A 22,500-nucleotide genomic window follows, 5' to 3' on the forward strand; every position below is an offset into this window, starting at 1 on the left:
ACCTTCCACTGAGTCCTGATATGATTGATGTCGGTAAAGAACTAATTGATTGATTGATTGATGTTTGATGTTTGTTTAATGTGTCCCGGCAGCTGCAGGCCCAGAAGCTCCGCCTGGCCCGGAGTCAGGGTCCGTACTACGGAGGCTCGCTACCCAACGTCAACCAGATCGGCAGGAACCCGCAGGACTTCCAGGTGAGTGATAACAACCGCGCTCTCGCCTCTGATGTCATTTCCTGTTTGACTGGCAGTTATTTGTCACTTAAGTTCTTTAGTTTTAGTTTTGGTTTTGGTTTCTGTTCCTGCTGTCAACGCGCAACTGTAAATGCAGCTGTAAACGCGCTGCTGTCAACGCGCAGCTGTAAACGCAGCTGTAAACGAGCAGCTGTCAACGCAGCTGTAAACGAGCAGCTGTCAACGCGCAGCTGTAAACGCAGCTGTTAACGCGCTGCTGTCAACGCGCAACTGTAAACGCAGCTGTAAACGAGCAGCTGTCAACGCGCAACTGTAAACGCAGCTGTAAACGAGCAGCTGTCAACGCGCAACTGTAAACGCAGCTGTAAACGCGCAACTGTAAACGCAGCTGTAAACGCAGCTGTCAACGCGCTGCTGTAAACGCGCAGCTGTAAACGCAGCTGTAAACGAGCAGCTGTCAACGCGCAACTGTAAACGCAGCTGTAAACGAGCAGCTGTAAACGAGCAGCTGTCAACGCAGCTGTAAACGCAGCTGTCAACGCGCTGCTGTCAACGCGCAGCTGTAAACGCAGCTGTAAACGAGCAGCTGTCAACGCAGCTGTAAACGCAGCTGTCAACGCGCAGCTGTAAACGCAGCTGTAAACGAGCAGCTGTCAACGCAGCTGTAAACGCAGCTGTCAACGCGCTGCTGTCAACGCGCAGCTGTCAACGCAGCTGTAAACGAGCAGCTGTCAACGCAGCTGTAAACGCAGCTGTAAACGAGCAGCTGTCAACGCGCAACTGTAAACGCAGCTGTAAACGAGCAGCTGTAAACGCGCTGCTGTCAACGCGCAGCTGTAAACGCAGCTGTAAACGAGCAGCTGTAAACGCGCTGCTGTCAACGCGCAGCTGTGAACGCAGCTGTAAACGCAGCTGTAAACGAGCAGCTGTCAACGCAGCTGTAAACGAGCAGCTGTCAACGCGCAGCTGTAAACGCAGCTGTAAACGAGCAGCTGTCAACGCGCAACTGTAAACGCAGCTGTAAACGAGCAGCTGTAAACGCGCTGCTGTCAACGCGCAGCTGTAAACGCAGCTGTAAACGAGCAGCTGTCAACGCGCAACTGTAAACGCAGCTGTAAACGAGCAGCTGTAAACGCGCTGCTGTCAACGCGCAGCTGTAAACGCAGCTGTAAACGAGCAGCTGTCAACGCAGCTGTAAACGAGCAGCTGTAAACGCAGCTGTAAACGAGCAGCTGTCAACGCGCAGCTGTAAACGCAGCTGTTAACGCGCTGCTGTCAACGCGCAACTGTAAACGCAGCTGTAAACGAGCAGCTGTCAACGCGCAACTGTAAACGCAGCTGTCAACGCGCAGCTGTAAACGCAGCTGTAAATGCGCTGCTGTCAACGCGCAACTGTAAACGCAGCTGTAAACGTGCTGCTGTCAACGCGCAACTGTAAAAGCAGCTGTCAACGCGCTGCTGTCAACGCGCAACTGTAAACGCAGCTGTAAACGCAGCTGTCAACGCGCTGCTGTAAACGCGCAGCTGTAAACGCAGCTGTAAACGAGCAGCTGTCAACGCGCAACTGTAAACGCAGCTGTAAACGAGCAGCTGTCAACGCGCAGCTGTAAACGCAGCTGTAAACGAGCAGCTGTAAACGCGCTGCTGTCAACGCGCAGCTGTAAACGCAGCTGTAAACGAGCAGCTGTCAACGCGCAGCTGTAAACGCAGCTGTTAACGCGCTGCTGTCAACGCGCAACTGTAAACGCAGCTGTAAACGAGCAGCTGTCAACGCAGCTGTAAACGCAGCTGTAAACGAGCAGCTGTCAACGCGCAACTGTAAACGCAGCTGTAAACGAGCAGCTGTAAACGCGCTGCTGTCAACGCGCAGCTGTAAACGCAGCTGTAAACGAGCAGCTGTAAACGCGCTGCTGTCAACGCACAGCTGTAAACGCAGCTGTAAACGAGCAGCTGTCAACGCGCAGCTGTAAACGCAGCTGTTAACGCGCTGCTGTCAACGCGCAACTGTAAACGCAGCTGTAAACGAGCAGCTGTCAACGCAGCTGTAAACGAGCAGCTGTCAACGCGCAGCTGTAAACGCAGCTGTTAACGCGCTGCTGTCAACGCGCAACTGTAAACGCAGCTGTAAACGAGCAGCTGTAAACGCGCTGCTGTCAATGCGCAGCTGTAAACGCAGCTGTAAACGAGCAGCTGTCAACGCAGCTGTAAACGAGCAGCTGTCAACGCGCAGCTGTAAACGCAGCTGTTAACGAGCAGCTGTAAACGCGCTGCTGTCAACGCGCAGCTGTAAACGCAGCTGTAAACGAGCAGCTGTCAACGCGCAGCTGTAAACGCAGCTGTTAACGCGCTGCTGTCAACGCGCAACTGTAAACGCAGCTGTAAACGAGCAGCTGTCAACGCGCAGCTGTAAACGCAGCTGTTAACGCGCTGCTGTCAACGCGCAACTGTAAACGCAGCTGTAAACGAGCAGCTGTAAACGCGCTGCTGTCAATGCGCAGCTGTAAACGCAGCTGTAAACGAGCAGCTGTCAACGCAGCTGTAAACGAGCAGCTGTCAACGCGCAGCTGTAAACGCAGCTGTTAACGCGCTGCTGTCAACGCGCAGCTGTAAAAGCAGCTGTAAATGCAGCTGTAAACGCAGCTGTAAACGTGCAGCTGTAAACGCGCAGCTGTAAACGCGCTGCTGTAAACGCGCAGCTGTAAAAGCAGCTGTCAACGCGCTGCTGTCAACGCGCAACTGTAAACACAGCTGTAAACGCAGCTGTCAACGCGCAGCTGTAAACGCGCAGCTGTAAACGCAGCTGTAAACGAGCAGCTGTCAACGCGCAACTGTAAACGCAGCTGTAAACGAGCAGCTGTAAACGCGCTGCTGTCAACGCGCAGCTGTAAACGCAGCTGTAAACGAGCAGCTGTAAACGCGCTGCTGTCAACGCGCAGCTGTAAACGCAGCTGTAAACGAGCAGCTGTCAACGCGCAGCTGTAAACGCAGCTGTTAACGCGCTGCTGTCAACGCGCAACTGTAAACGCAGCTGTAAACGAGCAGCTGTCAACGCAGCTGTAAACGAGCAGCTGTCAACGCGCAGCTGTAAACGCAGCTGTTAACGCGCTGCTGTCAACGCGCAACTGTAAACGCAGCTGTAAACGAGCAGCTGTAAACGCGCTGCTGTCAATGCGCAGCTGTAAACGCAGCTGTAAACGAGCAGCTGTCAACGCAGCTGTAAACGAGCAGCTGTCAACGCGCAGCTGTAAACGCAGCTGTTAACGCGCTGCTGTCAACGCGCAACTGTAAACGCAGCTGTAAACGAGCAGCTGTAAACGCGCTGCTGTCAATGCGCAGCTGTAAACGCAGCTGTAAACGAGCAGCTGTCAACGCAGCTGTAAACGAGCAGCTGTCAACGCGCAGCTGTAAACGCAGCTGTTAACGAGCAGCTGTAAACGCGCTGCTGTCAACGCGCAGCTGTAAACGCAGCTGTAAACGAGCAGCTGTCAACGCGCAGCTGTAAACGCAGCTGTTAACGCGCTGCTGTCAACGCGCAACTGTAAACGCAGCTGTAAACGAGCAGCTGTCAACGCGCAGCTGTAAACGCAGCTGTTAACGCGCTGCTGTCAACGCGCAACTGTAAACGCAGCTGTAAACGAGCAGCTGTAAACGCGCTGCTGTCAATGCGCAGCTGTAAACGCAGCTGTAAACGAGCAGCTGTCAACGCAGCTGTAAACGAGCAGCTGTCAACGCGCAGCTGTAAACGCAGCTGTTAACGCGCTGCTGTCAACGCGCAGCTGTAAAAGCAGCTGTAAATGCAGCTGTAAACGCAGCTGTAAACGTGCAGCTGTAAACGCGCAGCTGTAAACGCGCTGCTGTAAACGCGCAGCTGTAAAAGCAGCTGTCAACGCGCTGCTGTCAACGCGCAACTGTAAACACAGCTGTAAACGCAGCTGTCAACGCGCAGCTGTAAACGCGCAGCTGTAAACGCAGCTGTAAACGCAGCTGTAAACGAGCAGCTGTCAACGCGCAACTGTAAACGCAGCTGTAAACGAGCAGCTGTAAACGCGCTGCTGTCAACGCGCAGCTGTAAACGCAGCTGTAAACGAGCAGCTGTAAACGCGCTGCTGTCAACGCGCAGCTGTAAACGCAGCTGTAAACGAGCAGCTGTCAACGCGCAGCTGTAAACGCAGCTGTTAACGCGCTGCTGTCAACGCGCAACTGTAAACGCAGCTGTAAACGAGCAGCTGTCAACGCAGCTGTAAACGAGCAGCTGTCAACGCGCAGCTGTAAACGCAGCTGTTAACGCGCTGCTGTCAACGCGCAACTGTAAACGCAGCTGTAAACGAGCAGCTGTAAACGCGCTGCTGTCAATGCGCAGCTGTAAACGCAGCTGTAAACGAGCAGCTGTCAACGCAGCTGTAAACGAGCAGCTGTCAACGCGCAGCTGTAAACGCAGCTGTTAACGCGCTGCTGTCAACGCGCAACTGTAAACGCAGCTGTAAACGCGCAGCTGTAAACGCATCTGTCAACGCGCAGCTGTAAATGCAGCTGTAAACGCAGCTGTAAACGTGCAGCTGTAAACGTGCAGCTGTAAACGCGCAGCTGTAAACGCGCTGCTGTAAACGCGCTGCTGTCAACGCGCAACTGTAAACGCAGCTGTCAACGAGCAGCTGTCAACGCGCAGCTGTAAACGCGCTGCTGTCAACGCGCAACTGTAAACGCAGCTGTAAACAAGCAGCTGTAAACGCAGCTGTAAACGAGCAGCTGTAAACGCTCAGCTGTAAACGCGCAGCTGTAAATGCAGCTGTAAACGCGCAGCTGTAAACGCGCAGCTGTAAATGCAGCTGTAAACGCGCAGCTGTAAATGCAGCTGTAGACGCGCTGCTGTAAACGCGCAGCTGTAAACGCAGCTGTAAACGCGCAGCTGTAAACGCATCTGTCAACGCGCAGCTGTAAAAGCAGCTGTAAATGCAGCTGTAAACGCAGCTGTAAACGTGCAGCTGTAAACGCGCAGCTGTAAACGCGCTGCTGTAAACGCGCAGCTGTAAAAGCAGCTGTCAACGCGCTGCTGTCAACGCGCAACTGTAAACACAGCTGTAAACGCAGCTGTCAACGCGCAGCTGTAAACGCGCAGCTGTAAACGCAGCTGTAAACGAGCAGCTGTCAACGCGCAACTGTAAACGCAGCTGTAAACGAGCAGCTGTAAACGCGCTGCTGTCAACGCGCAGCTGTAAACGCAGCTGTAAACGAGCAGCTGTAAACGCGCTGCTGTCAACGCGCAGCTGTAAACGCAGCTGTAAACGAGCAGCTGTCAACGCGCAGCTGTAAACGCAGCTGTTAACGCGCTGCTGTCAACGCGCAACTGTAAACGCAGCTGTAAACGAGCAGCTGTCAACGCAGCTGTAAACGAGCAGCTGTCAACGCGCAGCTGTAAACGCAGCTGTTAACGCGCTGCTGTCAACGCGCAACTGTAAACGCAGCTGTAAACGCGCAGCTGTAAACGCATCTGTCAACGCGCAGCTGTAAATGCAGCTGTAAACGCAGCTGTAAACGTGCAGCTGTAAACGTGCAGCTGTAAACGCGCAGCTGTAAACGCGCTGCTGTAAACGCGCAGCTGTAAACGCGCAGCTGTAAATGCGCAGCTGTAAATGCGCAGCTGTCAACGCGCAGCTGTAAACGCAGCTGTAGACGCAGCTGTAAACGCGCAGCTGTAAACGCGCTGCTGTCAACGCGCAGCTGTAAACGCGCAGCTGTCAACGCGCAGCTGTAAAAGCAGCTGTAAATGCGCTGCAAGTTGTGAGTTTGAACTGGTGGTGTTTCCAGGTCAGACTTTGTGCTGACTCAGCTCCTCACCTCTGAGTCATTCTCTAATGGAAGCTCTTCATCAACACCGCTGCCTCTCCGTCCTCTCGGCCTTCATCTGTCTGAACCGTGCTCCTCTTCCTCGTCTGCCTTCAGAGGTGGAGAGCCGGCGGAGAGATGCTGAGAACAGGAAGTTAATCACAGACTTTCATCGTCACGGCGACACTTTTACGATATCCAGCTGACAAACTTTTTCTCCCTTCAGAGTAGGAGAAGATGAGGTAATCCTGTGTGTCTTTGTTTCCTGTCGTCTCCATGATTATCGTACCGATGTCTGCGTCCTCTGCAGGGCTCCTTCCCGTCCTCTCTGGAGTCCAACCGGTCCACTCGGCACCACGGCCTGGTGGAGCGCGTGCAGCGGGACCGCCGCTTCATCTCGCCGGTCCGACCGTACCGCAACCGCCAAGTATCCTTCAGCTATCTGACACATCTAAAGTCTGCTGGTGTCGCGTCCACGTGTCCGTCCGTCTCTTTAGCTTTAAAAACAAAACTCATAAGTATAAAGTTTCATATTTCAAAGGCTCTGTAAGTTCATAAGTACACAAACAGGAGGAGATGAGGGCTTTTTAAGGGACTATTTTCAGCTGCGGATGAATCCTGGTTTGATACTTTAGTGACAAAGCGGTGCGTTAAAAAAGTTCAACGACTTTAACAGGCCGAAACTGATCACCCGATATGGTCCTAAAATAATATCACAACTTGTCTGAGTATTTTATTTAGTTCCTCCAGGAGGGTTTTTTGTAATTGTTGCAAATTTTCTTCAAAATTGTTGATGTAATTTTAAGGAAGGAGGAAATTATCAAAAATCTTTTCTTTTTTTCAACAACTCCCTGATAAAGAGTAACATGTGCTGACTTCCTGTGATAATAATCCTGCTGCACATCACAGAAATATCTCACCCGTCATGTGTTTTTCTTCCTGTGTTGAACTCAAAGTGATAAAAAGAGTCTAAAGTGACGAATCTTTCCCGAACAGACCGTCTGTGACTGATACAGAAACTAAGAACACATCTGCCTTCAAAATAAGAGCTTTACATGCTTTTTAAATCACATTCATTCAACAATAAAACTAAGTTCAGTCTCTTCCAGCTGGAAGTGGAGAAAACTCATTGAACATGTTTCTCATTCATCATAAGACTACATTACCCACAAACCCCGTCACCTCCTGTTGCTGCTGGTGAGCTAGCAGCAGTTTGTTTTGATGGTGAAGGAGAGGGGGCGGAGCCTAATGATTTTTGGTGATAAAGTTAGTTGTATTTTGAAAGGAGACTTTATGTCGTAATACTTTCAGCAAAGGTTCTTGTTCACGATGTTTTTAATGGTAGAATTGCGTGAATTTGCGTTAATTATTGCGATCGTAACATGACGGTAACGACATTCTTGTTGATATGATAAAATACAGAAAAATATTTGATGATACATTTTTTAAAGTTACAAATATTAATAAAATGAAGTGCATTAGAAAGAAGCAGCCGTGTGACTCTGATGAGTGTTAATAGGAAGTCCACCCAGTTTTTGCCTCCGACGACGGCTCAGCAGCTCCGTGTGTTTTCCTGTCAGCTGCGTCTAAATCACAGAACAGTGATCTGCTGTGAGACCTCACAGGCAGATTCTTTTATCTCCTGGAGTTTGCTTCATGTCAGCGAGGCCATTAACATCCGTGTCGGAGTCACGGCGTCCGAACACGGCGTGCTTTTGTTCCTCCGCAGGCTCGACGTCCGTCGGGACTCAACTCTCTTCCTCTAGTGAGTCGATGATGAAGAATTATTACGCCCCGAAGACGGCAGTAAAAGTTATTTATCTGTCAAAGATGTTTTCAAAGTCAGTTTTACAGAGTCAGTTTTACAGTGTTCCTGAACACAACACTCTTATTGATCGTACCTCGTCCTAACCGAACAGACAAGAAGGGATCCGTCGAGCTGTCGAGTTTTAAAGATCTTAAATGCTCAAATCTAAATAAGCAGGAAATGCAAAACTTCTCACCAACGGCTCTCAGGAAACTAAAGTTTTGGGAAACCCCGAATGTGTTTGTTTTATATTTCAGAGAGAAAAGAGTGAAAAACCAGAAGTGTGAATGAAACTGAAAGCAGAAGTTTGTGTTTCTTTAACCGGTCGTCTCCTCAGGTGGACAGCTCCCTGTATAACTCCGCCTACCTGTCCCCGCCGCCCGACCCCAGCTGGAGAAGGTGCTGTCTGTTAACCCCCTCCCCCCGCCCCCTCACCTGTCTGTCTGTCTCCATGGAGACCAGTCTCCCTGTTTGTTCATTTCCACAGCATCTTGTCTGAGTGTCCTCCTGCTCCCTCTGAAGCCTCTCTGAAGCCTCTGAAACCACCGCAGATGGATCTTATTCATACGGATCGATATCTCAGAAATATCACAGAAAAATCCCCTCCAGGGTTTTATTTTTCTTTGTTTTCAGTCCGTGCAGCACACGACTGCCTCAGAGCCTCGTCTCAGAGACCTCGGAGAGCCGCTGAACATCACAGCTTCAGGAGCTGAAAACAACGAGTCGGAGACAGAAATGAGACAAAAAACATCAACTTTAAAAAAAGAATGAATCATTTCTTCGTGGTCTCAGCAAGTCCCAAAAATACTAAAATAAAAACAGACAGATTGACAGTTTGATACTTTCTTCATCCAAACAGGGAAATTCACACGTCCGGCAGCTCACATGAAAAAAATCTGGATCCAAATGACAGAAAAATAAAATAAAAAAGTAAAAGACAAAAAACAAGATAAATCGATCAATAAATAAATAGATTAATTGAAATAAAAAGTGCCACTGGTGATTATTGCACGAAGTAAAACATCAAAGATGCTGTAGCTTTTTTTTTTTTTTGATGGACAGATTCGTCGTACTCGATGCTTCCTGTGGGCGGGGCTAATGTCAACGACTCAGACCTTTATTTACAACTTATTAGGAGGAAAGGTGACGGTTCAGAAGAGGTGTTATGGCGCCACCTGGTTTAATTATCGTCTCTGTGTAATGGATGTGACTTTACATATTGACTTTGTTTTTCTAAACAGTATTTCGGTGTACAAGTCTGTCTACGACCTGCAGGGAATCGTTTCTAGCATCCTGTTGGACGTAGACCTCAGTTTAATCTATTGGAGGAGCCTTTAACCAATCAGCATTGACCTCCATATGGGCGGAGCCAGGATAGTATTTGGGAAAATGTTGCTTTAAAATTTCGGCTGTCTGGACACAAACCTGATTTCATGCGTGTAATACACCTGTCCGTCCACAAGAGGGCACTGTGTAAAGACGAGTTAATGAATGCCATGTCCTCCGTTAGCGAACTCCCCCCGTGTTCCTGCAGACGTCCACGAGGTCGTTTTTGTCTCTAAATCTACCGTAAACATTTGAATGCATCACGGTCCAAAGAAATGTGTTTTTCGTGCCCTCTGGTTTGTTTTCCGAGCTAACGTTGGCACACTGTCGCTGTAGTGGAGCCTAAAAGATCGTTCTTTAAGTTGCGTTACAATATTTTCACACATTTGTCATTAAAAAGTGATTTTAAGTATAATTTTCATAAAGTTTACATACAGAAGCTTTGAAATGTGTCTGTATAGAAACATTAAAGCAGGTGTTCAGAGTCTCGTTTTGTCCTCCAGGATAGCCTCCTAATAATAAGTGATTGAGTCCCCTGCAGCCTCAGGGCGCCCCCCCGATCCTCATCACAAGCTGCCACTGAGGCGTCACAGAGGTTTTTATGGACCTGCTGTTGCACTAATTCCAGTCGACTAACAGGAAGCTGAACTCTGCTGCCCCTCTTCTTCTGGGAATCCGCCTCGTTTCCTTTCTTTACGGCTTTCTTCTTCTTCTTCTTCTTCTTCTGCTTTCTGCGACGCTCCCGTTGTTTTTTTCATTTTGCCTGCGTTTTCTTTGGTTTCCTTCTAACAAGACAACAAAGAAACCTTCAGAGAGAGACTGGCCTCGGTCCACCGCCACCGCAGATCAACTGCACAACAAACACCGGCTTTCCTAAAGTCGGACACGTACACGCTGCTCAGGTTCGACGCTTCCGGCTGGCAAACTCAGAAAAACATGTCCACAAGAGGGCACTGTGTAAAGACGAGTTAATGAATGCCATGTCCTCCGTTAGGATAGGTGGCGATCAATTCTTCTGGGGTGCGTTTGGAGTTTGTCTGTAATTCCCAACCTGAACCGTCAGACCCGATCACGTCAGTTCAGATTCTTGAATTATTCCAGCGGGTCTGAGAGGGTTGGGCTCTGCGCAGCAGTGTATCAGTGAACTGTGCGAGGGGGCGGGACCTCTTCCACAGCTGTGGGTCTGATATGTAGGAAACAGTTTTTATCCAGGAAACAGCTGATTTATAGACACCAGGTCAGTCTGCAGGAAATACCTCTACCTTAAGCCTGGTTTTAAGTGGTTTTAGACTAGTTTTAAGTGGTTTTAGAATAGTTTCAGAGTGGTTTTAGACTGGTTTTAAGTGATTTTAGACTGGTTTTAAGTGGTTTTAGAATGGTTTTAGACTTTTAAGTGGTTTTAGAATGATTTAGACTTTTAAGTGGTTTTAGACTGGTTTTAAGTTATTTTAGACTGGTTTTAAGTGGTTTTAGAATGGTTTTTAGACTGGTTTTAAGTGGTTTTAGAATGGTTTTTAGACTGCTTTAAGTGGTTTTAGACTGGTTTTAAGTGGTTTTAGACTAGTTTTAGAGTGGTTTAAGTGGTTTTAGAATGGTTTTAGGCTGTTTTAAGTGGTTTTAGACTGGTTTTAAGTGATTTTAGACTGGTTTTGGACTGTTTTAGAATGGTTTTAGACTGTTTTAAGTGGTTTTAGACTGGTTTTAAGACTGTCAGTCAGTTCTCTTCTGCTGTGTTTGTTCCAACTGCAGGTTAAACATCTGGATATATTGCATTTTTAAAATGAGTATTAACAAATACCAAATCCAGCTGTTTGGAGAAAAAATATTTTAATGTTGGAATAACTTGCTATTTATTAAAAAGTTAAAAGAAGAATAGTTAGTTCCAGTTGAGTTCAACACACTGAAACTTTTGTTATTTGATTAAAATAAAAAAGAGAACAAACTGGGTTTTGTGGGTCAAACTGAAATTTTTATAGACCAATAAAAACGTATCTGACAGATGAATCGCTAGTTTTCCTTGTTAAATAAAGTTTCCGGGGTTTCTTTTTGATGTCGTTGTATCAGAAGTATCCGATCAGCAGATATTGATCTTCCTGGATTCCAGCCTGGCGTCAGCTGACTGCCAGCCTCCCTCTGTCCTCCGCTCGCTTCCCCCATCTTCCTCCTTCCTCGGCTTGCATTTGCTTTCCGAGCCAGCGCTCTTCTTCTTCTTCTTCTTCTTCGTTTCCCCCGTTTTTGTTTTTTTCCCTTTCGATTGCTCCTTGGAGGAAAAATAACATTGTTGTTCTTGTCGATCACAAAAAGGAATTGGTCTGGAAACTTCCCCGGGGATAAAAGCCAGTTGTTTCGTCTCCCCACCACTGCACTCAACAGGTGAATCCTCCTCTTCCTCTCCCTCCTCTTCCTCCCTTTACTTCCTCCAGCTCCCACCCTGACCGTGGAAGTCTTGGACAGAACAAGAGTGTGTGGTTGGAAATGACTTTCGAACATGGCTTCCTTCCTGTTGTCTGTTTCGTTTGTTATATCCTTCCTCGTCTCTCATTTTCACTTCCATCCTTCATCTCCCACTCGATCCGCCTTTCTTACGTTGTTCTGTGTTATTTAGCTTCTATTTATTTCCTCTCTGAAAGTCACTTCAGGTCGTCACTTCTTGGCTCTCTGCTGCTGAATCCAACCAGAAGCAGCTGTTCTGTTGATGCTGCAGAGTTTGGATATATGTGGAGTGGTTGTATATCTCAGAGGATTCGTACAGTATGGTGAAATTCAAAACTTTATCTGGACTGAAACATCATAAAAAACAGATATAAAATCCTGTTTCCAAAAAAGTTGGGACGCTGTGTAAAATGTAAATAAAAACAGAATACAATGATTTTCAAATCACATAAACTCGTATTTAATTGAAAGAAGACCGAAGACAACATATCAGAGGTTGGAACTGAATAATTTGTTTTGTTTTATCAAAAATATAAACTCATTTTGAATTTGATGGCAGCAACACTTCTCAAAAAAGTTGGGGACTGTGTTCACAGACGATGTTTTTCAGAAGTGTTCCTGAGCCCATACAGTGATTTCCACTCCAGAATTGTGTCTGTTTTGATGCAGTGCTGCCTGAGGGCATAATGACCAACCAGGATCATGTTCACCACTGAGCTGCATCAACTCTTCTTTTAACAACACTCTGGAAACCTTTGGGAACTGAGGAGACCAGTTTCTGGAGTTTTGAAAGTGAAATGTGGTCCCATTCTTGCCTGATAGAGGATTTCAGCTGCTCAACAGTTCAGGGTCTCCTTTGTTGTATTGTTCATGTCCTGATGCTCCAGATGTTTTCAATGATTGACAGGTCTGGACTGCAGGAGGCCAGTTTATCAGCGGACTCTTCTACTAGAGAACCATGCTGTTGGAATACGTGCAGAATGTGGTTGGACGTTGTTCTGCTGAAATAAACAAGACCTTCCCTGAAAGAGATGTTGTCTGGATGGCAGCATATGTTGCTCCAAAACCTGAATATATCATTCAGCATTAATGCTTCCTTCCAGATGTTCAAGCTACCCATGCCATGTGCACTAATGCATCCTGTACCATCACAGATGCTGGCTTTAGAACTGAGCTGATAACAAGCTGGATGGTCCCTCTCCTCTTTAACCTGGAGGAAGAGGAACAGTTTTAGTTGGTGTTTCAGTTGTTCTGCTGTGTTTTTCTTGATAAATCTCTGTGTTACAGAGTGAAGACTCAGCTGACCTTCATCCCCCCGCTCCCCCCCTCTTCATCTTTGTAACACTGAGTGTGTCTCCCCCCCCCCCTTCCCCTCCTCTCTCAGGACCAACTCCGACTCAGCCCTCCACACCAGCGTGATGAACCCTCCCACAGGAGACCCCTTCACCACAGGGGGTCTCACCCTCACCCCCCAGAGCTCCAGGCGCTCCGGTGAGGCTGCTCACAAAACAAAAACACACTGACACAACCACAGTCATGTTCACATCCAGAGAAACAATCAGACTTCAGGTAGAAAAGAATCTTGCGGCTTCAGTTCGGTGTGAGAGCCTGAAGGTAGCAGCAGCAGCGGTTAGATACGAGGATGTCATGCTCTCAGACTGGAGATGTGGTCTGACCAGAGATGTCTACGTCACGAGGACGAATTTAAAATCAGCTGCAGCTCCTTCTGGTCGCCAAACACATCCAGAGAGTCGTTCTATAATCTCACTTCTTACATCCAGGGAGGGAAAAGCTCTACAGGAATGAACCCTGGAAAAAACATGCAAGTAAAAAATTCTGTCTGTCTGTCCATCTGTCTGTCTGCAGGTCAGAGCGACGGAGAAGGAAGAAGAAGTGAGTTCAACATTTTCAAACAATCTGTCCAGTTCTCATGAGCTCATTATCTCAGTGACACCTTCAGAGAATTTCTTCAAATTTGGCACAAATGTTCAATTGTACTCAATAAAGCACTGATCAGAATTTGTTGTTTGTTGTTCTGTCCCTCAGTGTTTCCGTACCCGGTTCCTCCCATCGAGGAGAATGTGCTGGATGAAGGGAAGCTGCTGAAACCGTGGGACACCAAGAAGGCACGCTATTTATTCCTGTTTCATTCTCCTATTTTTTATCTTTTTTTATCGACTGCTGTAAAGTTTCAGTTCAACAGCAGAATTGTGTAAATACGTTGGAAAAAACCTGAAACGCATGATTTCATCTTGAATTTAAAGAACATTGAGTGTGGAGAGATTTAATGTGCTCCAACAAGTTAATCAGGTCAAATTGTATATTTCTGTTTGCAGCTGCCCTTGTTGTCGTCCCGACCGAAGTCGTGTGAAGTCCCCGGCATCAAGTGAGTCTCAGTTACACCTCTGAACACACACATTGACATGTCGCAACCACTTCCTCCTTGTTCGTTTGGTGTGGCCTTAAATGGGATGAAGCGTAGATTCAGACGGGGTCCTTCAGGCAGTGATCCGGCCCTCCGCTCCTCCTGATGCTTCTGTTTAACTGGAAAATCTAAATCAAATGTTTGTCCTGAGGGGAGTTACAGCTTTGAAATGATGAAGACTGATGTTTAATGACATGGAAGTGGAATCAGGCTCTGAATGATGTCACCTCTAACCCCGCCCCTTTTCAGCATCTTCACGTCCCCGGAGCAGCCGTCAGTGCCGGCCCACGGCGTCCCCTCTGCCCTCAACACCGGCGGCTCGCTGCCCGACCTCTCCAGCCTCCACTTCCCCTCACCGCTGCCCACGCCGCTGGACCAGGACGAGCCCGGCTACCCAGGATCCTCCTCTCTGAGCGGAGGCAGCAGCACGGGGAACCTGGCCTCCACCCTCACGCAGCTGGGCATCAACACCGCCGGCGGAGGCAACGGCAGCTTCCACCACCCGACGCCAGGTACCATAGTTCACTGATTAAAACTGAAGGTTATCAAAGGAAGTCTGTGGGTGAGATGAAACATGGGGGATGTACGGCTCTCTAAATTTAACCTCAGAGAAGGAGGGAGGAAGTGCAGACGGAAAATAATGCAGCAGTGTTTTATCATCTGTGAGGTGAACGAACCAACCGCAGGCAGGAAGAGGCTGTCAGCTCAACCTCCGGAGGCTCCGCCCCTCTACGAGGCCGAGCTGGAACCTTCAGCTTTTATTTTGAAAGACTTTCAGCCGTTATATAGCCAGAGGAATTACGTTTTCAGATCGACTGATGAAGAGATTAGACTTTTGGTAGCCAAAGGTCAGAGGTCACGGTCTGCAACCTCACATCCGTCCCAGCCGTCAGTCCTACTCTTTTACATTATTACATTACATTTCATTTATCTGACTCTTTTATCCAAAGCTACTTACAATAAGTTAATTTCAACCATGAGGGTACAAAACCAGAACAACAAGAATCAAGTAAATACAATTTCTTCCAGAAAGCCAAACTACAAAGTTCTATCAGTAAGTTCCATTTTAAGATACTAAAGTTCTACTGTTCAAGGTAAAGTCTGAAGAGGTGTGTTTTTAGTTTGTGGTGGAAGATGTTCAGAGTTTCTGCTGTCCTGATGTCGTTGGGGAGCTCATTCTACCATTTAGGAGCCAGGACAGAAAACAGTTGTGATTTTTGTAGAGTGTTTAACTCAGTGAGGAGCAACAAGCTGATTGGTAGAAGCAGAGCGGAGGGAGGGGGCTTGTGGTTGCGACATCTCAAGAACGCCTCGAGGGAATTTGTCTTCAAAGTTGGTTCAAAGATGACCTGATAACAACTTCAAAGTTCGAAGTGACCTATATTTCTTGGTTCTGGTTTGATATTTCTTGGTTCTGGTTTGATATTTCTTGGTTCTGATTTGGTATTTCTTGGTTCTGGTTTGATATTTCTTGGTTCTGGTTTGATATTTCTTGATTCTGATTTTATATTTCTTGGTTCTGATTTTATATTTCTTGGTTCTGATTTGATATTTCTTGGTTCTGGTTTGATATTTCTTGATTCTGATTTGATATTTCTTGGTTCTGATTTGATATTTCTTGGTTCTGGTTTGATATTTCTTGATTCTGATTTGATATTTCTTGGTTCTGATTTGATATTTCTTGGTTCTGGTTTGATATTTCTTGGTTCTGGTTTGATATTTCTTGATTCTGATTTTATATTTCTTGCTTCTGATTTGATATTTCTTGGTTCTGGTTTGATATTTCTTGGTTCTGGTTTGATATTTCTTGGTTCTAGTTTCTGTTTAGAGACTGAAGTTATGGGATGTTTTCTGCGATCACAGATCTCCTCGACACGTCGCAAGTTTTCTGTCCTGTGTCTGGCTGCTGTTTTTAATTCTGAACCAGGTCAGAAAGTAAACGTGAGCTGCAGCTTGTAGATGAACCTGACCTACTGAGTGGATATAAAAAGAACCGTGGGGGTGGAGGGTATGTGGGTGGGGGAGGGGGGTTCACCTGCTCTGATCACCTGGGGAGCAGCTCAGGTGAAAACAGGCCGCTTTGTCTCTGCGGGGTCGATTCCCCGAACACGCGCTCCACTTGGAGGTGAAGCTGCTGCTTTGACTGAGAACGAGTTTCAGGTCCAAAACAACAACAACAACATGTTTGTTGTCGCGTGTCGGTGCGTTCACAGTTCTTTCAGTAACTGCAGTGAACATCGAAGGTGGAGAAACTGAACGAGGTGTCCACAAACTTCGGGCTGTATGAATCTCTCACATTGATGCATTCTTTATTTGTTTTCTTATTTTGTGCTTGTCGCGATGAAACATGTTTGTTATTTAGGTAGGTAGGTAGGTATTTACTTTATTAATCCCCAAAGGGAATTTTTTTCGCTACAGCAGCATACAGAAGCAACAAGATAATAATAGAAATAATAGAATAAAATAATAGAATAGAATAATAGAAAAGCAATAAAATAAAATAGCAGTAAATAGCAGTAAAAAATATAAATATAAAATGCACAGTATATACAGTACATTATATATCTATATATATTATATACAAACAAACCAAGAAACACAGTCAACAGTGTTATTGTACTGTGATGGATTTTGCCAGAGGTGAGTTATTGCACAGTCTTATTGCGGTGGGCAGGAATGATCTCCTGTATCTGGAATGATCTCCTGTATCTGGAATGATCTCCTGTATCTGGAATGATCTCCTGTATCAGGAATGATCTCCTGTATCTGGAATGATCTCCTGTATCTGTCCTTGTGACAGCAGCTGGAGGAGTCTTTTGGAGAACGTCCTCCTCTGTCCCTGCAGCAGGTGGTGGAGAGGGTGGTCAGGATTATCCAATATGGATAATAGTTTGTTCAGCGTCCTCCTCTCCACCTCCTTTTCCAGACTGTCCAGTTTGTAGCCGATGATGGAGCCGGCCTTCTTCACCAGTTTGTTAAGTCTGTTGGTGTCTCCAGCTCCAATGTTGCTCCCCCAGCAGACAGCTAGAAGTACAGTTCACTGGCCACAACAGATGGTAGAACATCTCCAACATCTCGCTGCACACATTGAAGGATCGAAGTTTCCTCAAGAAAAAGAGTCGACTCATCACCTTCTTGTAGACAGCGTTGATGTTGGTCTTCCAGTTCAGTCTGTTGTCATGGAGACACCAGGTACTTGTACTCCTCCACCACGTCCACCTCCTCTCCCAGAACTCTCAGCGGTTGTGGAGCCGTTGTCTTCCTCCTGAAGTCAACCACCATCTCTCTGGTCTTGGCCACGTTCAGGAGGAGGTGATTTCTACCAGCCCACTCCACAAAGTCCTCCACTACTGCCCTGTACTCCTCCTCCCGTCCATCCCTTATACACCGTCCACTGACTCCTCCTCCCGTCCATCCCTTGTACACCGTCCACTGACTCCTCCTCCCGTCCATCCCTTGTACACCGTCCACTGACTCCTCCTCCCGTCCATCCCTTATACGCCGTCCACTGACTCCTCCTCCCGTCCATCCCTTATACGCCGTCCACTGACTCCTCCTCCCGTCCATCCCTTATACACGGACCACTGACTCCTCCTCCCGTCCATCCCTTATACGCCGTCCACTGACTCCTCCTCCCGTCCATCCCTTATACACCGTCCACTGACTCCTCCTCCCGTCCATCCCTTGTACACCGTCCACTGACTCCTCCTCCCGTCCATCCCTTATACGCCGTCCACTGACTCCTCCTCCCGTCCATCCCTTGTACACCGTCCACTGACTCCTCCTCCCGTCCATCCCTTGTACACCGTCCACTGACTCCTCCTCCCGTCCATCCCTTATACACCGTCCACTGACTCCTCCTCCCGTCCATCCCTTATACGCCGTCCACTGACTCCTCCTCCCGTCCATCCCTTATACACGGACCACTGACTCCTCCTCCCGTCCATCCCTTATACACCGTCCACTGACTCCTCCTCCCGTCCATCCCTTATACACCGTCCACTGACTCCTCCTCCCGTCCATCCCTTATACGCCGTCCACTGACTCCTCCTCCCGTCCATCCCTTATACGCCGTCCACTGACTCCTCCTCCCGTCCATCCCTTATACGCCGTCCACTGACTCCTCCTCCCGTCCATCCCTTATACACGGACCACTGACTCCTCCTCCCGTCCATCCCTTATACGCCGTCCACTGACTCCTCCTCCCGTCCATCCCTTATACACCGTCCACTGACTCCTCCTCCCGTCCATCCCTTATACACCGTCCACTGCAGAGTCATCAGAGAACTTCTGCAGATGTCTTGACTCTGAGTTGTACTGGAAGTCAGTTGTGTATAAGGTGAACAGGAAGGAGACAGAACAGTTCCCTGAGGAGCTCCAGTACCACTGACCACCGTATCAGACAGCACACTGCCCAGACGGACAAACTGTGGTCTGCCTGTCAGGTAGTCATTGATCCAGGAGACGGTGGACGTGTCCACCCCCACCACCCCACCACCACCCGCAGCTTCTCACTCAGCAGCAGTGGTTGGATGGTGTTGAATGCACTGGAGAAATCAAAGAAAGTGATTCTCACAGAGTCATCGGTTCCATCCAGGTGAGACTGAGCTCGTTGCAGCAGGTAGATGATGGCGTCGTCCACTCCCACATGAGGCTGGTACGCAAATTGTAGAGGGTCCAGAGAAGATTTCACCAGAGACCTGAGGTGGGCCAAGACCAGCCTCTCCAGAACCTTCATCACATGAGATGTGAGGGCAACCGGTCGGTAGTCGTTGAGGCCAGATGGAGTCGTCTTCTTGGGGACAGGAACCAGACAGGACGTCTTCCACAGCACCGGGACCTCCTCCTGCTTCAGGCTCAGGTTGAAGAGGTGTTGTAGGACCTCAGCCAGCTGGACGGCGCAGGTCTTCAGGACCCCGGGGCTGATGCCGTCAGGTCCTGCAGCCTTGCGCTGGTGGAGTCTCTCCAGCTGTCTCCTAACCTGGCCAGTTGTCACATAGAAGGGGGTGAGGGGGGCGTGGAGGGGGGGGGGGTCAAGGTGTCGATGGAGGAAGAGCCCTTTGAGATTGAGGGCTCTATGCAGTTCACCAGGGGGGGCAGAAGGGGGAGGCGGCAGAGGGGTTTGGGAGGTGTAAGGTGTGGAGGAGACAGATGAGAGTGGTGAACTAAACCTGTTGAAGAAACAGTTTAGCTCATTGGACCTCTCCAGGTTCCCCCTGATTGTTCCTCTCCAGGTTCCCCCTGATTGTTCCTCTCCAGGTTCCCCCTGGTTGTTCCTCTCCAGGTTCCCCCTGGTTGTTCCTCTCCAGGTTCCCCCTGGTTGTCTCTCTCTCCCCTTGAACCCAGTAATCTCCTTCATCCCGGTCCACACCTCCCTCACGTTGTTCTGTTGGAGTTTGGCCTCCAGCTTCCTCCTGTAGGAGTCCTTGCACTCTCTCATCTTCTCCTTCAGGTGGCGCTGCACTCTCCTGAGCTTCTCCCTGTCCCCAGACCTGAAGGCTGCTTTCTTCTTATTAAGAAGCACCTTTAGGTCACTGGTGATCCACGGCTTGTTGTTGGGGAAGCAGTGTACAGTCCGGGATGGTACGGTGGAGTGTTCACAGAATTTGATGTATTCTGTGATACAGTCCGTCCTGCTGTTGATGTCCTCCCCATGTGGTCCACACAGCACATTTGTCTCTCACGGTGTCTGAGGATCCTTAAAAATCACTGTGAAGTCAATAAAAGCTTTAACGGTCTTGAAATGAGATGAATGTTTTTTTAAAGACACATCAACCTGTTCTAGAAGTTATAAAGTGCTGAACATGTCGTTAATAAAGCCGTAGAGATGATGTTTCCTGTCTCTGTTCTCTCTGTTGATGTTGAGAATGTGTCCATGTTCTCCTCAGGACTCCTGGCGTCTCTACAGAGCACGCTCAGTAACCCCTCCCTGCAGTCGTCGCTAAGCAACCCCAACATCCAGTCGTCGCTCAGCAGCCACTCCTTCTCCAACTCCCTGAGCTCCGCCTCCCTGCACTCGTCGCTGAGCAACCCCTCGCTGCAGTCGTCCCTCAGCTCCTCCCCCTCGCTGCAGTCGTCCCTCAGCAGCCAATCGCTGCACTCGTCCCTCAGCAACTCGTCCCTGCAGTCGGCGTCCAGCGGCAACCCGAGCTACAGCAGCGGGGTGGGCGGGTCCAGCTCCTGCTCCTCCTCCTCCTACTCGCCGCTGCTCGGCGGGCAGGGCCAGCCATCGCTCAGCACGTCGCCGCGGAGACGAGCCCAGCTGTCGCCGCTCATCCTGCCCATGGGGGCGGAGTCGAGGAGGCATCACTCCAAGCAGTTCTCCCCCACCATCTCCCCCACGCTGTCCTCCATCACACAGGTAAACCAATCAGGCAGCGGTCACATGACATCGGGGTGTCAGGTTACGATGAAACTTCCTCAGAGGTCTTAATTGATCACATTGGATAGTTTTATCTATAAATTATTATTTAGTTTCATTTCCAGAAAGTATCTTTGAATTTAAGACAAGTGTTTTCAGTCTGTCAGGTGCTGCTAACGTCCTCCTCCGTCCGCAGGGCGTTCCTCTGGACACCAGCAAGCTGCCCCTGGACCAGCGGCTTCCTCCGTACCCGCTCAGCCAGACGCACCAGCACCAGCAGGGCCAGCAGCCCCCCCCGCTGGCTCAGCACCACCACCAACAGCTGCACCGCCTCCAGCAGCCGAGGCCCAACGCCCAGCAGCAGCAATCCATGCAGCAGCAGCAGCAGGAGCAGCAGTCCATGCAGCAGCAGTCCATGCAGCAGCAGCAGTCCATGCAGCAGCAGTCCATGCAGCAGCAGCAGTCCATGCAGCAACAGTCCATGCAGCAGCAGCAGTCCATGCAGCAGCAGGAGCAACAGTCCATGCAGCAGCAGCAGTCCATGCAGCAGCAGGAGCAGCAGTCCATGCAGCAGCAGCAGTCAATGCAGCAGCAGGAGCAGCAGTCCATGCAGCAGCAGTCCATGCAGCAGCAGCAGCACCAGCAAACCATGCAGCAGCTCCATTTGCAGAACCTTCGCAACCATCACATGCAGCAGCAGCAATCCATGCAACAGCATTTTGGAACGGTACGTCGCTGCTTGAACGGAGACGTGTTGACCGGTGTGTGTGTGTGTGTGTGTGTGTGTGTGTGTGTGTGTGTGTGTGTGTGTGTGTGTGTGTGTGTGTGTGTTGACCGGTGTGTGTGTGTGTGTGTGTGTGTGTGTGTGTGTGTGTGTGTGTGTGTTGACCGGTGTGTGTGTGTGTGTGTGTGTGTGTGTGTGTGTGTGTGTGTGTGTGTGTGTGTGTGTGTGTTGACCTGTGTGTGTGTGTGTGTGTGTGTGTGTGTGTGTGTGTGTGTGTGTGTGTGTGTGTTGACCGGTGTGTGTTTGCCTGCAGCAGCAGAGGCCTCTGGGACCTCAGGGGAAGAACGAGAGCGTGTTGGACCCGTCCTCTCTGTGCCACGTCAAACAGGAGGCGGAGCATCAGGCGGAGCATCAGGCGGAGCAGCAGCGGGCCGGCGGGCTTCAACAGCACCAACACATCAGCCCCAGCCTGACCTCCGACCTCTACAACGTGAGGCTCCGCCCTTTCTCTCGTTTGGGTGTCTAACCGGTTAAATGCGTCCTGGTTTATTTCCTACGCTGCAGACACAGTTCAGGCATTTTATATATATATATGACCTTTATTTAACCAGGTAAAATCAATTGAGAACCAATTCTCATTTACAATGATGACCTGTCAGCACAGTCCACACAGTGACACAAACAGCACAGATACAAAACAGTATGACAAACACATGAGGAAAAGGCTAAAGACAACATGGGTAAATGAATAAACACTATGTACCAAAATAAACAATACAATTAATAAAAATAAATAAATAAAATGAGAAAGGCAGATTACTGGATTTTGCTGTTTTAGTCGTTAAATAAACTTGATGGGATGGTTGATGACTGCTGATTGGACGGACCGGTTCCTCTGATGTGCAGTTGTGTCAGACTGAGGATCTGCTCGCTCTCATCAAGAAGATGCTGCAGCTCCACTTCACCACTTTAACGAGCAGCTTCGGCCTGTTTTCTACAGGAAGTCTGTCTCCGTGTTCAGTCAGACGTGATGTTTTCTTGTTGTGATGATGTCACACGTTCAGACCAGTAATAACTCGGTGAAGTGTGTGTGAGGATAACAAACTGAAGTCTTTATGTTCCCGATGAACTGTTTGGACTCTCGTCTGATCTGATGTCGTACAGTCGGTGAAAACGTCGACTCTATTTGAGCTGAGGACAGCTGGAGTCATTTCAAAATAAAAGCCACTTCATCTGACCGACTTGTTGTTGTTATTTTTCCCAGGATGCCTTGTTCAGCTCTCTGCTGGATGACCCGTACCTGAGTCTGCAGCTAACGGGGAAAACCAGCCATCAGGTAACTAGGTCACATGATGTCATCTGTAAATAGTGGGAGGAGCTAAAGGTGATGTCACACACAAAATACTG

The 22,500-nt window shown here is 48.7% G+C and overlaps 1 protein-coding gene across 4 annotated transcripts in view; it reads left to right on the forward strand.

Annotated features, from left to right (window-relative positions):
* The window catches only part of LOC138197587 (CREB-regulated transcription coactivator 2), a 34,169-nt gene that overhangs the window by 4,281 nt on the left and 7,388 nt on the right, over positions 1-22,500 (forward strand). For 2 of the 4 annotated variants that reach the window (XR_011178217.1, XM_069148414.1), the window contains exons 2-14: positions 93-194; positions 6,328-6,444; positions 8,162-8,223; positions 11,455-11,523; positions 12,968-13,074; positions 13,450-13,476; positions 13,630-13,709; positions 13,920-13,969; positions 14,258-14,520; positions 19,897-20,369; positions 20,566-21,096; positions 21,407-21,583; positions 22,358-22,429. Coding sequence is in view for 3 of the 4 variants with exons in the window: in XM_069148414.1 (XP_069004515.1) it covers positions 93-194; positions 6,328-6,444; positions 8,162-8,223; positions 11,455-11,523; positions 12,968-13,074; positions 13,450-13,476; positions 13,630-13,709; positions 13,920-13,969; positions 14,258-14,520; positions 19,897-20,369; positions 20,566-21,096; positions 21,407-21,583; positions 22,358-22,429 (2,130 nt within the window). In the remaining variant the exon portion in view is untranslated. The remainder of the gene's footprint in view (positions 1-92; positions 195-6,327; positions 6,445-8,161; positions 8,224-11,454; positions 11,524-12,967; positions 13,075-13,449; positions 13,477-13,629; positions 13,710-13,919; positions 13,970-14,257; positions 14,521-19,896; positions 20,370-20,565; positions 21,097-21,406; positions 21,584-22,357; positions 22,430-22,500) is intronic. The other 2 variants (XM_069148415.1, XM_069148416.1) reach the window with 2 other exon arrangements.

The sequence above is a fragment of the Embiotoca jacksoni genome, unplaced genomic scaffold, assembly GCF_022577435.1.
Source record: "Embiotoca jacksoni isolate LCO1_2020_lvr unplaced genomic scaffold, fEmbJac1.0.p SCAF_141, whole genome shotgun sequence".
Classification (NCBI taxonomy): domain Eukaryota; kingdom Metazoa; phylum Chordata; class Actinopteri; family Embiotocidae; genus Embiotoca; species Embiotoca jacksoni.